Consider the following 17,588-nt stretch of genomic DNA (forward strand, 5'->3'; position numbering starts at 1 on the left):
AACAAGTTCCTGTATCCGTTAGAATATGAGGGCAGCTCCCCAACCACCTCCTTGTCAAAGTTTTGACGTACAAATATGGAGTTATTGCGGACTTCTAAACCAACCGACCACGGCCACGTCCGCAATTAATGTTGGACAATCCGTATCTTTGAGACGTATACATGACCATTGGAGTTGCACATGGTAATGTCCATGGTTGTCATAATAAGAAGTGGGTGTCAGGAAAAAAGTGGGACGCAATATGCAAGTGAGATGTCCCCTATGTGAGAAGTGTGAAGCATTTAAAAAACATTACCAGAAATGAGTAAAAACTGATGCTCAAAGTCAGTACGAAACATGAAATTAGCTGGAAAGTGAGTGGCATTTTTTTCCATCCTTTTACCAAAAAGTTGCCTGTCCTATACGGACTTTTATAAGGAAATTTTCATATAAAATCCTCTAAGAAAGAAAGCACATTTCAGATATCTAGATGTTCATTTACCCATTGGAGAAAGTAAACCTCTCATTCTCTGAAAGCACCCTCTTCCTAAATCTTCTGAAATGTACAAGTTCACACTCTTGAAGAAAGCTTCCAAGTTTTTAAGAAGTTTCCAGTCCATCTGCTGCAGCATAGCAAGTCACACTACTCGTTTCTTTTTCTAATCTGAAATTAGCTATTTCCTCTATAATTCAAATCAAACAAGAATTGATATATGCACTCGTCAGGTCGAGCCTTGATGTTTTGAAACTTTGCACAATGTTCTCAAACTACGGTTGATGCACCTCAAATTTCATATCAAGAGTAGTTGTCAAGGAACCTTGATGAAATCACCACGATTCTTATGCTGGAGAACATAGCCACGCCAAATCCATGCAGATGTCAACACACAGACCACCCACATAGTCATACTATCAACTCATAAGGCTCAATCTGATGTCCCTCTCCTCATCCTGCTATAATCATCTCCCTGCCTGTCAGAATGCCGGTGCTTGCTCTTTTTCCTTGCAAGCCGCTCCTTTTCTACAGCATCAGGCTTGCTCTCATCATATGCAGATAGATCCTGTCTAGAAATCCTTTTCTCTGGCTTGAGATCATCCGAGTCTTCAATGCCATTGTCCCTTTTCTTCCGGTTAGCCTTTGTTCTGCTTTTTTTCTCTCTTGAACTAGAGAGATGCCTCCTATCCGAACTCTCTGGATCATCACTGGAATGGTTTCCCTTGTCTGAAACTATTCTACCTTGAACCAAGTATTGATGAGCAGAGTCTTTGCTTGAATTCACATTTTCATGGTAGCCACCATTATATTTATCACTATTAGAACGCTCAACAGATTTTCTGCCCACAAGAATGCCATCACTGGAAACTTTTCTGGTGTTCAATCTTTCACTATGTCCCTCATGATTATCTTTGCAAGCTTCACTCCTTTGGGAAGAACCATGGCTATGGTGGTAGCGGTTTTTCCTGCTTGAGGGCTCACCATGATGAGATCGACCATCTTCATCAGAGTATTCTCTTCGTGCATCACCAATCCAACCTGCTTCTTTCTGTGAATGATGAAAATCATCAATGTGCAAACATCCGCCTCTCTGGGTTGAACCACTTCCGTTATGGTGGTGGCGCAATCTCCCACTTGAACGTCCACTATAGTGGCTCGAACCATCTTCATCAGAATACACCTTGTCAGCATCACTACCCAAATATCCTGCCTCACATGAATGCTCATAATCAGTATGATAAGCCTTAAATCCTTGGGAACTTTGACCATGATTGACATTCACTATATTTTAAATGTTTGTGATTAGAAAACTTACCACCCTCATCTGAATACTCTCTGTCAGTGCAGACATTACGATCATGCACCTCATAAGATTGTTCATTATCATCAAAATGTTTAGCCACAACTCTTTTTGAAGAGCGACTTCGACTATGATGGTGGCCCACCTTTCTCCTCGAACGTTCCCGGTGATGGAACCCACCATTTTCATCAGAAATTTCCACACCAGAATCACCATTGGCATCACGTGTATTAGACCTTGAGAAGTGGTGCCTGTGATTGTTCAACAAATAACATGTAATGCAGGATAAAACCATAAATGTTGTTACATTTCAGATCAAAATGAACTAGATAGTAGCAAAACATTTTTATCACCTACTAGAATAGTCACCTATATCATTCAAGGTAATTTCTCGGAGAGATTTTTAAAACTAGGTTCTTTTTTACAAATTCTCGGGAGTTTTAAACATTATAAAAATATAAAATAATAATAATAAAGATAAGAAAATAATAGGTCTTGTATCAATTTTTCTTACAAAAATCTAAGGAAATGAGTTTGAAAAGTTTTTAAAATACAAGAGAAACAAAACCATACAAAAAATGGTTTAAAATATATAAAATAAGAAAAAAATAAAAAAAATATGATAAAATCGCGATAATATCACAATATTTTCATATCTGGTGATATTTTGAAAATATTGTGATATTTTGAAAATATTATCGGCTTACATGATTTTGATTCTATTATCACGATATTTTCAAAATATCGGTTATACTGGCTACTAGATACTTGACAGATGTTCCACTATAAAATGACAATTTGAAACGATTTTACCAGATTACTAGAGCTAAGTTGCATAGTATCTGGAAGTCAGAAACAAAAAGTCAATCTATGCCTAGTCATCAGAATCTTCAGGGAGTCTACATCATGGTCGCAAATATCAGTCTCAGCAACATCTTGACAAGGCAATCTTGCAATAATATAGCCATAGGTTTACGCATTTAGCTGATAAATCTCTAGAAAACCCCTGAAAATATTGGCACTTTATTTTTTTTTAAATATAAAAGTATTAAAAATAAGAAAATAACATGTCTAGATAATAGAATATACCTAATAAAAGAAATAAGTAAAAATATAAAAGAAAGAAGAAAAAACATAGACAATATATAGAAAAGAAGTAAACAAATGATAATATTGTGATATTATATATATATATATATAAATTTTTGATGTTCTCAAAATATTGCCTTTAGTATCATTTCATGAATTTACAGTGATATCACATTTCAAAATATTTCCTATGTCTGTGACTATGGCCTGCATCCATGGTTGTACCGCATCTATATTGCGGTCCTACAGAAATAGATTGTCTGAGCCCAGGGTAGATGATTGATGTTAATTACTAGCGCTGGACATGGTTTCTGGCATTTATAGGGAAAAAAATAAAAAGAAGATAAGCCTTCTGGTCAACATACCTGGAATCACTAGGAGTCTTCTTATTTGAGGTTACCTGCTCCCCATGTTTTCCTTTTCCTTCTTCTACATCCCTTGCTGAAGGTCCAAATAAAGACACCATCTTTTCCACCCAGTATCTAGGAGGGTGACTGTCCCAATCAGCCCATTCATAATCTCCACCTGGATTGCGGAAGCAGTGGATGAAGTTACAAGCACTCCCCCTAGAGCATGTCTGGTAAGAATTCCAGCGCCAAATAAGTGAAACATAGTGACAGATGACCCAGTAGTTCTTCAACTCAGGGTTTAAAATTGCTGACAAAATTCAGGGGACACAAAAAAAATGTACTAGGTGGACCCAAGGTCATATAAACTTTGCTCAATTCAATGGAAATTCTCTCCACTCAGATAAAGACCTAGATGTGCCCTGCCGCATGAATCCCCAATCAGGTCTTAGTCTATGCACTGGTCTCCAAGTCCCAGAATAAAAGAGATGCCCAATGCACAGTGGAGGAAATTTCACCAAGTAAATCAATAAAAAAGAAAAATGAAAATCTTCATCTTTTTCAGACAATAAATTGTTTAGTGAAGTGAGAAAGCTTAATCTTTAAGGCAGCACTGCTGAAGCAAACAAAAAGATAATTTGTCAGACAATAAAAGTTTATGCTATTGCTGATGCAAAGAAGTTTAAAATATAAGCAGGATGCAGACTCTAATTTTTCAAACATGCATCATTACTTCACATAAATTTTCAAGAAAAAAAGTGATGAACTAAAAGGGAGAAAAACATAGATGGGAAGGCACTAAGAATTCAACCCTCCCCACCCACCCCCGACACACACACACACACACACACACACACACACACACACATACACACACACACACACACACACAAGAAAAGATTCCAAGATTTAGATTAAAAATGAAAGGAGGAAACTAAGTTGTTTGGGTTCTATTTCCATAAAGACGGGATGCTGGATGATTTTGTCCATTTTCCAAGAGATAAAAGCAGTTTTCTCAATACAAAAATGATACAAATGACTGCACTTGGAACTTTGAACCAATTTTACCTTGTGCCTTGACTTCATGTATTCTCCACATATAGCAACCTTCCAGCGAGTCACTCCCACAAATTCAAAAGTTATCTGAGACACAAACAATAGAGAAGTGAAAGGTTAAGATGGCATTTCAAACAAGCATAATCATTCATCAGTACTGCTACATTCAAATGTTTGTTTAGTAGAAAAAAGGTTTTGAATCATGCAGTTGTAACATGTAAACAGGTTTTCTAAAAGCTTCAAAAACTAACAGCCCACAATGTACCAGAATTTCATGACTCAAAAGATCAAATTTTTACACAAAAAAAAAAAAAACAAAAAACATAATCCAAGGTTTGACCCTTGGCAAACAAACCATGTTGAACACATATATGTGGTCAGAGTGAGTAGATACAGCTTGAACCTATGATTTTCAGCTCAAGATTTTTGTACCTTCATTAGTATATACATATATAGGGATAATATTAGCTACACTCGTGGGTAGGGCTGGTCAACGAACCCAGCCGCTCATGGTTCGGCTCGTCCCAAGCTCGTTCATGTTCAGCTCATTTAGCTGACGAGTCAAACATGAGCTGGCTCGACATGTCTAACCAAGACAAATACAAACATTGCATGTTCATCTCGGCTCAACTCGTTTAGGCTCGTCATCTTAACGAGCCATCGAGGTGTTTGACTGGTCTTAAACTTGCAAACTTGTTTGAGCTGGATTGCTCGTTTATATAATATAATTGTAATCCATATATATAATAAAATGTTTTATATATAATATAACATAATATAAAATGTCATACATTTTATAAATATGAATGGCATCTTCGTTATTTTTCTGAATTTTAAAAGTGAATAATGATGGCATTTCTGTAATATTTTAATTTTATATTTAAAAATGATTTGAAATGACTAGAGAAAAGCCATCACCATCCTTAAGTAATAAAATATTTTTTTGTAATTACAGTTATAACCTCAATTAAATATTTTATTACGGATTTTTTTTCATATATTGCATCACACCGTTAATAGGTAAATTTGTAACTTCAATTACCCTTTTTCTACATTTCTTTCTTTTTAGTCAAAAACACTATGATGAGCAACTGACAAAAACTCATCATGAATATTTGAAAAGAAATTGATTTGACTTAAAAAATTAATTTTATTTAAAAACAAAAATATACAAAATGGTTTTGGCAAGAGTTACCAAAAGATTCTTAGATAGATGGGAAGCCTACTTCACGGAAACTCGATTTTGGAAGCGCAATACTCCTCGCTTTTGAAACTTGATGGGAATCTCGATTCTCCCACGCTTCTTCTATGCTTTTCATGAGCTTCATTTACTCTTTTTATATGCTTTCTCACTTTACTTTTCATGTCTTTTTGTGTGTTTTCTCTCACGCTTCTCAATCACTTCCATATACTTTCTTTAAATTGGCAGTCATCATTTTTAGATTTTGTTAAAAATTTAACTCTTACACTAAAAAATCATGAAATTTAATAATAGTCACTTTTATTTTAGTTTTTATTTGCGTTCAATTTCTATTCCCATTCAATTCTTATATTTTTTTTATTCCACGCTTTCTGCTTCCTATATATTCTAAAATGCATCGCTTCTCGCTTCCGCTTCCCGTATCATTTGATTCGTTTCCCGCTTCCACTTCCTAGTTTAGCAACCTTGGTTTTGGCAGTTTAGTGTCTTCGTCTCTTAGACTCCTTGTTTCTTCTCCTTCACAAGACTCGTGATCTTGCTTGTTGAGCCAAGCTCATGCACTCTCACGAGCTGAACGATAGTTGTGATTTCGCATCAAGTTTGTATAATCTCACGAGTTGAACAACACTCATGATCATGTGAGTTAGAGCTCGACCCGGAAACTCGGCTTGTTTTGTTATTCAAACCGTTCATGAGATGGGTATGAACAAGTATTGTTTGTGACAGATCCGAACCGAGCTGAACACATCATCGGCCTACAATGTACCAAATTTTCAACCCTCATAAAATTGTATTTTTATGTCGAAAAAATATGATCCAAGAGTTGGTTCCTACTATTTTGACCATACTGAACACATCTATGGGGTTAGATTTGGTCAAAACAACTTCCTACTCAGTTCCAACTAGGGGGTTCCTAATATATATATATATATATATATATATATATATATATATATATATATATATATATAACTCGGCATGTGTATAACTGTTTAGTTATACACTGCCGGTCCCAAGCCCGGATAAAGGAGGAGGGTTGCGGTAGGCCTGTGACAGCCAGCATAAAAACTTAGTCATACCCTATGAATATGAACCAATATGAGAATTTCGTTGGGGTGTTCCCTACTGAGCGACGCGTTGTACTCTATAGGCCCGAAGGCAGTGATAAATGGGCAAGGGTTGCTAGGTCGTCGCCCGGAAGCGACGCGTCACACCGGCGCCCGGGTGTGGTGTCAAATAGGCAAGGGTTCCCTCACTTTGTTGGATGGGTGGGGGTAAAGAAGTTACTCCAAGACCATAAAATTAGGTTAGCCACTTGGAACATAGGATCTTTAACTAGTAAGTTGGTAGAGTTAGTAGATGTTATGTGTAGGAGAAAGATTGATATTTTATGTCTACAAGAGACCAAATGGGTAGTGAGAAAGCAAAAGTGATAGAACCTTGGGGATATAAGATTTGATATACAGGAATAAATAGGAATAGGAATGGAGTAGGGATTGTTATGAGTCGTGAGTTTATAGATAATGTAGTTGAGGTCCGTAGTACGAATATTATTAATATTATTAGTGTTTATGCACCTCAAGTAGGTTTATATGATTCCATTAAGCGTCAATTTTGGGAAGATTTAGATGGAGTAGTACAAGGGATATCTTATGGAGAAAGGTTTTTCATCGGCGGTGACCTTAATGGGCATGTAGGCATTAGTAGGGATGGATTTGAGAGTATCCATGGAGGCTATGGTATAGGAGAAAGAAACGAAAGTGGAGAAAGGATTTTAGATTTTGGTTTGTCCTATGATATGATCTTAGCAAACACTTGGTTTAGGAAGAGGGAGTCTCACCTAGTAACATTTAAAAGTGGGGTTAATACGAGTCAGATAGATTTTTTCCTACTTAGAAAGAGAGATAGGGGTTGTTGCATCGATTGTAAGGTTATACCGGGAGAAAGTGTAGCTACACAGCATAGAGTCTTAATTTTAGATCTTAGAATTAGACAATACCGCAAAAGGGATAGACATATGATAGATCCTAGAATTAAGTGGTGGGCACTGAAAGAAGCTAAACAAGGAATGTTTGTAGAGCAGGTAGTTAAGGAAGTTGATTGGTGTCTCGAGGAGGATTCAGAATCTATGTGGAATAAGATAGCGGGTGGCATGAGAAAGGTGGCTAAGGAGGTATTGGGTGAGTCTAAAGGCGGTGCACCGCTAGGTAAGGATACATCGTGGTGGAACGAGGATGTCAAATTAGCTATTAAGGTTAAAAGAGAGTGTTATAGAAATCTAAGTAAAAATCGTGATAATGAGAATTTGGAGAAGTATATGATAGCAAAAGAAGGAAGCTAAAAAAGTAGTTTGGAACGCGAGGGATAAGGTATATAAGGAGGTTTATGACAAGTTGGATACCAAAGAGGGTGAGAAGGATATTTATAGGCTTGCAAAGATGAGAGATAGGAAATCGAGGGATCTGGGTATGGTTAAATGTATCAAAGATGAAACGCAAAGGGTTTTAGTCAAAGATGAGGAGATTAAGGAGAGATGGAAAGATTATTTTGATAAGTTATTTAATGAAAGTCATGCTCAGGATCTTGGAGACTTTTCAATTCCTTTTCATGAGATGAATCGTGACTTCATGCGCAAGATTCAAAAGAAAGAAATTGCAGAGGCTTTGAAGAAAATAAAATCAAGAAGGGCAGTTGGCCCAAATGGTATACCTATCGAGGCTTGGAAATGCTTGGGAGAGAAAGGTTTAGAATGGTTGACAAATCTTTTTAACAAGATTTGGCGGACAAATAAGATGCCTAATGAGTGGAGGAAGAGTACTTTGGTGCCTCTATATAAGAATAAGGGTGATATACAAGATTGCACAAACTATCGTGGTATAAAACTCATGAGTCATACTATGAAACTTTGGGAGAGGGTGATTGAGTCTAGGTTGAGGAAGATTGTCATGATATCGGAGAATCAATTTGGTTTTATGCCTGGAAGATCAACTATGAAAGCTATACATCTTCTTAGACAACTTATTGAGAGAAATAAAGAGAGGAACAAAGATTTGCATATGGTTTTTATTGATTTAGAGAAGGCTTACGATAGAGTAACTAGGGACGTTCTCTGGTGGACAATGATGAAGAAAGGTGTTTCTCTCAAGGACATTAGTATAATTAAAGATATGTATGAAGGAGTAGTAACCAATGTTCGCACTTGTGGAGGGGTGACAACCAATTTTCCTATAACGGTTGGGTTACATCAAGGATCTGCTTTAAGCCCTTTCCTATTTGTTATAGTGATGGATGAGCTTACGAGATCAATTCAAGAAAATGTGCCGTGGTGTATGTTGATGATATTGTTTTGATTGATGAGTCTAGAGTTGGGGTTAATGCTAAGTTAGAATTATGGAGACAGACATTGGAAGCAAGAGGTTTTAAGTTGAGTAAGAGTAAGACAGAATACATGGAATGTCGATTTAGTAAGCAACGAAGTAGTGATGAGAGTGTAGTGAAGCTTGGTGAGCACGAAATACCGGTGGATGATTCTTTCAAATATTTGGGATCTATCATTCAAAAGTATGGAGAAATTGATGGAGATGTAAATCATAGGATAAAGGTTGGGTGGATGAAATGGAAGAGTGCAACTGGAGTGTTGTGCGATCGTAGAATGCCACTGCGGTTGAAGGGAAAGTTTTATAGGACGACTATTAGGCCCGCTTTACTATATAGTACGGAATGTTGGGCTGCCAAGAGACATCATATTCAAAAAATGAGTGTAGCTGAGATGCGTATGCTGAGATGCGTGTGTGGAAATACAATAAAAGATAAGATTCTGAACGAGGAGATACGTAAGAAGGTAGGCGTTGCACCCATTGAAAATAAGATGAGAGAGAATCGTTTACGGTGGTTTGGACATATTCGACGAAGGCCAAATGATGCTCCAGTTAGAAGGATGGAGAAATGGGAAAATATATTAGTTAAAAGAGGTCGGGGTAGGCCTAAGAAGACATGGATGGAGGTGATAAGAAAGGATATGAATGCTTTGAACCTCACCGAGGACATGGCATTGGATAGAAATGAATGGAGGAGAAGGATTCATGTGGAAGACCCATAATGATTTTCTTTGTTGGTTCATATCGCCGACCCCAATTGTTTTGGGATGAAGGCGTATATATATATATATATAGAGAGAGAGAGAGAGAGAGAGAGAGAGATGTCATTGCCAGCAAAATTTTCATAGACACAGTAGTACCCCTTGCAACCTTTTATAAAAAACAAGTAGATTACACCAGCTGTACCTGAGTTCTACCGTGTAACATAGGAGATTAGTATAAGAACCACATATAAATAAATAAAGGAATAAGGAACATTTAATTTCTTAATAGGCATGAATATTTTTATTTTATCATGATTTACTTAGCATTTAATAAATAATAAAATATGTCACAGTAATCTCACATAATGTTATTTTTTTAATATGGCACATAAAATCAGATTTATTTAACCGCATATCTTTTAATGGGTCCTATTGTGGGTACATTTCACTTCCAAGTCGGTTCCACACTAGACTATCCAAATCCGAACCCAACTAAATCATAAATGGGCATAAGTTGGATAGGTAATGCTACTATTTTTTTCGCTACTCTTCATCCAGCTCTAGTTGAACCATAGAATGAAACAACCAAGCCCCATTTGCATCAAGCACCATAGCAAGACAAAGGTAGACAACATCAATATGGGATGATTTACCTACAACTGGCCCCCATGGCATCCAGAGAGAACTCATGCTGCAACCCATACAGGGTCCCTGTTAGAATTGTATTTGTATCGGATATGGATCCGATATTGGATCCATATCCGAGCGTATGCTTTCCCCATGCTTGGGCGGTGGCATACTTGTAATCCTGTATATTTTTCATGTATTTTGTTCAGTAGTGTTAGATCCTATATATATCTTATTAAGAGAGGGTCACGATACTTTTAACGTGCCCTACTTTCCATTTGGCATCCTCCTCCTCTCCCCCTCTCCTCTCTTCTCTTTATTTTGTATTTTCAAATTGAAGGCTATTCTCCAAAGCTTGAAGGCGCACTATCTTGAAGCCCTATTCAGATTCTTTCATCTTGAAGCCCTATTCAGATTCTTTCATGGTATCAGAGCAACCCACGATCGACGCCTGTTTCTCCAGCCACGAGCGAGTCTTCTCCAGCCACGATCGACGAACTGCTGAGTTACGTCTGCCTTCTTCATCACGCCTGTCAACCAGGCCACGATCTGCTGAGTTTGATCTTCATTCTTCAGCCGAGTTCCTGATCCTTCAGCCGAGTGCCTGATCCTCATCCTTCAGCCGAGTGCCTGATCCTTCAGCCGAGTACCTTTGGAAACGCAAATATTATATCAGCATAATCATGTCTACCCTCTCTTCGAGTTTTCTCTCCCAACTCATCTCCCAAAAGTTAACCCATTCCAACTATTTGACGTGGAAACGTCAGATAGTCCCTTTCATTAAGAACCATTGTCTATATGGTCATATTGATGGCTCTACTCCAGCCCCGCCTGAATTGATTTTGGGTGAAACAAAGGATGCTACTAGTTCGGTGACTGCTACAGATAATATCCCTAATCCAGCATATGCCGTATGGATGGCACATGATCAGGCTTTAGTTGCTTATATTACTTCTACCCTCTCTGAAGAAGTGCTTGCAGGTATAGATGATGATATCTCAGCTTTTCAACTATGGAATACGCTTGCAAATACATACTCTCAAGTTTCAGAAGCTAGATATCTTCAATTGAAGCGTCAATTTCAAAGCATAAATAGAGGCTCCAGATCTGTACTTGAGTATCTCTATGAGATTAAAAATGTAAGCGATCAACTTGTTGTTATTGGCCATCCTATTTCAGACAAGGATAAAGTTCAGCAGGCTCTTATTGGTCTAGGGTCAGAGTTTGATATATTTTGCACTGCTCTGGAGGTTCTCCCTGTCTTACCCTCTTTTGAAGACTTAAAGGCAAAATTGATCCAGCATGAGGCTAGTAGAGTTCACAGGCATGATGCTTCCATTTCTACTTCGCCCAGTATTTTAGTTACTTCTACACATGGTGTGTCAGGACAGCGTGCACATACTTGGGCTCATACATCCGGACAAGGAAAGGGTATTCTTCCTACTCCTCAGGGCAGCACTCTTGTTAACATGCCAAAGCGTATCCCTACATGTTTCTATTGCAACAAGAGAGGACATGTTAAATCTGAATGTTGGCACAATCCTCAGAACAAAGCTAAGGGAGGTCGACGTGATCACAGGCCAACCCCCTCTATCATTTCTAGAGCGTCTTCCTCCTCATTCACGCCCGATGCACAACAACTCTTAATGACAGCTATTTCTAATCTGAATCTCAAGCAAAATGATGATGGTGTCTGGTATGTGGATTCTGGTGCTGTCGCCCATGTGACTGATGATGCAGGTAAACTCTCTAGTGCATCTCCATATTTAGCAAAAGGTTCTGTAGTTACAGTTGATGGCACTCACCACAAAATTACTCACATTGGTAATGCATATGTTTCTTTGCCGCATACTTCTCTTCCTTTACACAATGTTTTAGTCGTCCCTAATGTCAAGAAAAACATTATTTCAATATCTAAACTCATTGATGACTCTTCCACATCAGTTGAATTCACTCCTTCCTCTGTTTTTGTCAAGGATCCTCTCACCAAGACGATATTCGCTGAAGGAATTCGTGAAGGCAACATGTACGTCCTCAAAGAAGCTCCTCCAGTGTCCAAGTCCAGTTCATCTGTTTCTTTTCCTATCAGTCCGAATGAAGTCAATTTGACTCAAATTGATATGCCGTCCATTTGGCATAATCGATTAGGCCATTGTAGTCATTCTTTTATTTCTAGCCTTGTTAATAATGGATTGTTGCACAAATCCAGTCTGAGACCTGTTAGTGAGTCAGGCATGTGCTCAAGCTGTCAACTTTGTAAGAGTCATGCCCTTCCTTTTAATTCCATCAATAAAAGAGCTTCTAAATTGTTTGAAACGATTTACTCTGATGTTTGGGGACCAGCTCCTGTCTCATCTCCTTCCGGCAGTAGATACTATGTCATTTTTGTTGATTCTTTTTCTCGCTATACATGGATACACTTCATAAAACACAAATCTGAAGTGTTCCGTTTGTTTAGCCAATTTCATGCCCTCATCAAAAATAAATTTTCATCCAACATAGTGCATTTTCAATGTGATGGTGGTGGTGAATATTTATCATCTGAATTTACTGAATACTTGCTAAATCATGGCATCACTAGACAGATATCTTGTCCACACACACCACAGCAAAATGGCATTGCAGAACGCAAGCACCGACACATTGTAGAGACTGCCTTAAGCATGCTCCATGACACTGATCTCCCTATGACTCTATGGACTGAGGCATTTCACACGGCCGTTTATGTTATAAATCGATTGCCTTTAGCTCTTCTCGCAGGGAAATCTCCTTTCTTTCTTTTGAATCATGAGCATCCTAAGTATGATGAGCTTCGGGTTTTTGGATGCATTTGCTATGTTCATGTTGATTCCAGCCTCCGGAACAAACTTCAGGCTCGGGCTATAATGTGTCAGTTTGTGGGCTATGCAGACCATTATCGAGGCTATAGGTGCTATAATCCCCTAACAGACCGTATACATATTTCAAGACATGTTGTTTTTGATGAACTCAGATTGCAGTTTCACACTTCTTCTAAGGCTATTCATGATTCAGCGTCCAGACTATATGATCCATGGTTATGTGCTAATATCTTAGGCGATGGGATTCAACCGACCACTTTTCCAGCCCCTTCTGACAGTACTCACATTGAAGCAGAAATGTCTGATGCCCAGATGGATAGTACTCACATTGAAACAGACATGTCTGATACTCAGATGGTTGATCCTCCTTTAGACAGATTTTCTGGCTTGGTTTATTCTCATCGCACTCCTGCCTCTACTACTGATTCTGTCATTGTTCCTTCTCATCCACGAAGGTCCACTCGAGCGAGACATCCCGTGGATAGATGGATAAGCTATAACACTTTCACTTTGGATTTTCAGCTTTTTATGACCAGTTTGCATAAACAGACTGAACCAGAGTGTTATTCTCAGGCCTCTCAAAATTCCCGTTGGATTGAAGCCATGAATGAAGAAATGGAAGCCTTGAATGAATGTCAAACATGGGAAGTCGTTCCACGGCCAAGGGATAAGAATGTTGTTGGGTCTAAATGGGTTTATAAAATCAAATATAAACCAGATGCAGTATTGATAGGTATAAAGCTCGACTTGTGGCTAGAGGTTTCACTCAACAACATGGGGAAGAATATGATGAGACTTTCAGCCCTGTTGTTAAGATGAGTACCATTCGAGTTATTCTCTCTCTTGCTGTTACTTTTGGATGGTCATTACATCAACTTGATGTCAAAAATGCTTTTCTTCATGGTTTCCTCAAAGAGAACGTCTACATGGAACAGCCACCAGGATATGCTACTAATGATTCTAATCTATGGGTATGCAAGTTGCACAAGTCATTATATGGGTTAAAACAGGCTTCTCGTTCATGGTTTGAAAGGTTCTCCCTTCACATTCAAGAAGCTGGTTTTCAGAAGAGTGCTCTTGATCATTCTCTTTTTATCTATCACAAAGGAGGGATCACTACTTGGTTATTGATATATGTGGATGACATTGTTCTCACGGGAAATACTTCCTCTCATATCGTCCAAATCAAAGAAGTGTTAGAACAACACTTCAAAATGAAAGATCTCGGGGACCTCTGATATTTTTTGGGTGTTGAATTAGACAGGACTGAGGATTCCCTCACTCTTTCTCAACACAAGTATGCCCTTGACATTCTCACATCCTCTGGTATGTCTGATTGTAAGCCCATTAACACGCCCAGCGTTTTGCATGCAAAGTTGAACGTTTCAGATGGCAGTCCTGCATATCCTGTTCCTACCCTTTACCGCAGTATTGTTGGGAAACTTCAATATTTGACATTCACTCGGCCCGACATTGTATATGCTGTCAATCAAGTTTCCCAGTTTATGCATGCTCCCACAGACACTCATATGGAAGCTGTCAAGCGTATCTTACGTTATCTCAAGGGGACTATTGGCGATGGACTTACTTATAAACGCATGTCTCCTACTGTGGATGGTCATATTATCTCTACTTACACTGATGCTGATTGGGGAAGCGATCTTGATGAACGCCGATCTGTTTCTGGCTATTGTGTCTTTCTCAATTCTAATCTTGTCTGTTGGAGTAGTCGCAGACAACGCGCCATTGCAAAATCCAGCACAGAAGCTGAATATAGGGCCATGGCTGCTGGCACTGCCGATGCTACTTGGCTTCGTCACCTCCTTGGGGAATTATCTCTTCCTATTGCTCAATCTTCCATGCTGGTTGACAATCAAAGTGCCATTAAAATTTCATTCAATCCCATACTTCACAGTCGTACCAAGCACATTGAGATTGATCAACATTTCATTCGTCAGAAAATAGAAGATGAGGAAATCTCCCCTGCATATATACATACTTCTGAACAAGTTGCTGATCTTTTCACCAAAGGACTCACTGGATCACAGTTTTGGCATTTGAAGAACAAGTTGGGCATGATGAAAACTCATGCACAACTTGAGGGGGGATGTTAGAATTGTATTTGTATCGGATATGGATCCGATATTGGATCCATATCCGAGCGTATGCTTTCCCCATGCTTGGGCGGTGGCATACTTGTAATCCTGTATATTTTTCATGTATTTTGTTCAGTAGTGTTAGATCCTATATATATCTTATTAAGAGAGGGTCACGATACTTTTAACGTGCCCTACTTTCCATTTGGCATCCTCCTCCTCTCCCCCTCTCCTCTCTTCTCTTTATTTTGTATTTTCAGATTGAAGGCTATTCTCCAAAGCTTGAAGGCGCACTATCTTGAAGCCCTATTCAGATTCTTTCATCTTGAAGCCCTATTCAGATTCTTTCAGTCCCTTCGTCTAGGGTTCAACAGTTGGCAATCTCCTTGTCAAGACTCAAGACTCCCCAAAGGAAAAAGAGAAAAAGTTGGCTACCAAATAGCACTAACTCATGTTTGCTTTATGAATCTCAAAAAGCCAATTTGGACAAACCAAGCATAACTTCATACAATTGCTGCCTCAAGATTCGTGCTAAAACTCCTTGATGTTGTACATCATCTATTTGTTTGTGTTTATGTTGTGCATATTCTTCATTGTTATTATGTGTATATTGTTGGACACCACCTTAGAGTGCCATTGTTGCAATATTTGATATTATGTTGGTTTCATGTATTGGCCCACATTAGGGCTTCTCTTCTTAATAGAAGATTGTGCGCAACCCCTCCACGAGAAATTATTTTAGGGTTTAAAGCACTGTCTCAACAAGAAGATCCATCCTCTTTGTTCCTCCCTCAAAAAGTATTATGGAATCAAAGCCAATCCCTCATTTGGTGTGAAATCCATCTAAGGTATGACTCCCTTCTTTCCCCCTGTTTTTTCCCTCTCCCACCTCTATTCCCTAAATCTCCACATTTGTCTTCCTTCTTTCTCCTTCCCTTTGGGTCTACTCTCTCATTTTCTTCATTCTCCTCTTAACCTATGTCACAGGGACTCGGCTAATAGGCCGCCGGTGTGGTAAAAAACACCTGGGTGTGGTCAACCTGCACCCAAGGTCATTTTTGTTCAAAATTTTAAAAAAATTCAATCTATTTTTTTCTTTCTTTTTTATGTTGGTGAAAGGCAGGGAGGAGAAGAAGAAGAAAAAGAAGAAGAGAGAAAGAACTAAGAAAAAGAGGAAGAACGAAGAGAGAGAGAGAGGGACAAACCCGTATTCTTCTTTTTCTTTCACACACACACAGTGGTGGGGTGAGGGGTTACGAAGAGATGGAGGGGTGAGGGGTTACGAAGAGATGGAGAGTAAGACGTGGGGGTGGGGGCTACAAAGAGAGGGAGAAAGAGCCGATGGGGTGAGGTTACCGAGTGAGAGAGAGAGAGAGAGGCGTGGGCTGGGGGTTACGAAGATAGGGAGAGAGGCATGGAGTGAGGGTTACGAAGAGAGAGAGAGAGAGAGGTGGGGGTTACAAAGAGAGGGAGAGAGAGAGAGAGAGGTGGTGGGGTGAAGTTAATAAGAGAGAGAAAAGAGGGGTTTGGGTCTGAATCTAGATCTATATTTGATCTAGACCCAAACTCTCTTTTTATCTCTCTCTTTCTATCTTTATATTATATATATACCCTCCCACACCCCCACACTCAATTTTCTTTTAAAGTGCCGCATCATCGAACCCATACCTGCACCTATGTGACATAGCTCTTAACACTTTTTCCTATTCCGATGGTCCAGATCTGAGATTCTTACCTCAGACTTGAACCCAAAACTGCTGATGTAACCACATTGCTGATATCAGCAGCATAATCTCCTTTTCACTATTCTTCTTCTCTACCTTCTTTCTCTTTTATTTTCCTTTTCTTCAACCTTTTTCCTGTATTAGTGGTACTCAAAGCATACTTTAAGACCTTATAACTGATTGATCTTTTTCACCCCACTCCCCTCTCCCAAAAAATCTTTATAAAAATTTTTGCTGACATCAGCAACAACAATGTTAGAGTGATGCCCCGTGGCTGGTTCCCTTTTAGCTTCTCATTTTATGTACTCTTTTGTCATTAATTAGGAAACAGGAGGAAAGAGTAAAAAGAGTGTGATTGAGAAAAAAAAAAGTGGAGGATGACTGAAAAAGGGAAAGAGATTTGAGGACGGTTAAATGATAGAGATCTGCGGTATTGAAGCATGGTATTGGGAACATCAATGCATAGCCCCAACAATATAAATTCCTATTTGGTGCCTACTACTACATCTCTTAATACATGTAGTGTTGCCTATCTTCTCAATTTAAGTTCACTTCCACCACACTCCTGAGGTCCATGTCAAGTAGAATGAATGTTGAGCCTATAATAGAAAAAAGTTATTGCTGATAAACAGCATGTTATGAATTTTATTGTTAAGAGTCAAAAATCAAAACTGTATTAAATCCTATGTCACACGGACTCGGCTCTAAGGTCGCCGCACCCGCGTCGACACGCACCGACACGGATGCGGACA

General features: G+C 38.8%; 1 protein-coding gene across 3 annotated transcripts in view; it reads right to left on the reverse strand.

Moving 5' to 3' along the window:
* Window positions 1-344: 344 nt before the first annotated feature.
* The window catches only part of LOC149838130 (Zinc finger C-x8-C-x5-C-x3-H type family protein), a 46,964-nt gene continuing 29,720 nt past the window's right edge, over window positions 345-17,588 (reverse strand). For all 3 annotated transcript variants that reach the window (XM_090006393.1, XM_090006391.1, XM_090006392.1), the window contains exons 8-11: window positions 4,280-4,354; window positions 3,230-3,441; window positions 1,791-2,026; window positions 345-1,681 (exon numbers count right to left, since the gene is read on the reverse strand). In XM_090006393.1, the coding sequence (XP_089862519.1) occupies window positions 906-1,681; window positions 1,791-2,026; window positions 3,230-3,441; window positions 4,280-4,354 (1,299 nt within the window). In that variant the 3' untranslated portion in view covers window positions 345-905. The remainder of the gene's footprint in view (window positions 1,682-1,790; window positions 2,027-3,229; window positions 3,442-4,279; window positions 4,355-17,588) is intronic.

The sequence above is a fragment of the Nuphar pumila genome, chromosome 5 (assembly GCF_984573655.1).
Source record: "Nuphar pumila chromosome 5, dmNupPumi1.hap1.1, whole genome shotgun sequence".
Taxonomy (NCBI): Eukaryota; Viridiplantae; Streptophyta; class Magnoliopsida; order Nymphaeales; family Nymphaeaceae; genus Nuphar; species Nuphar pumila.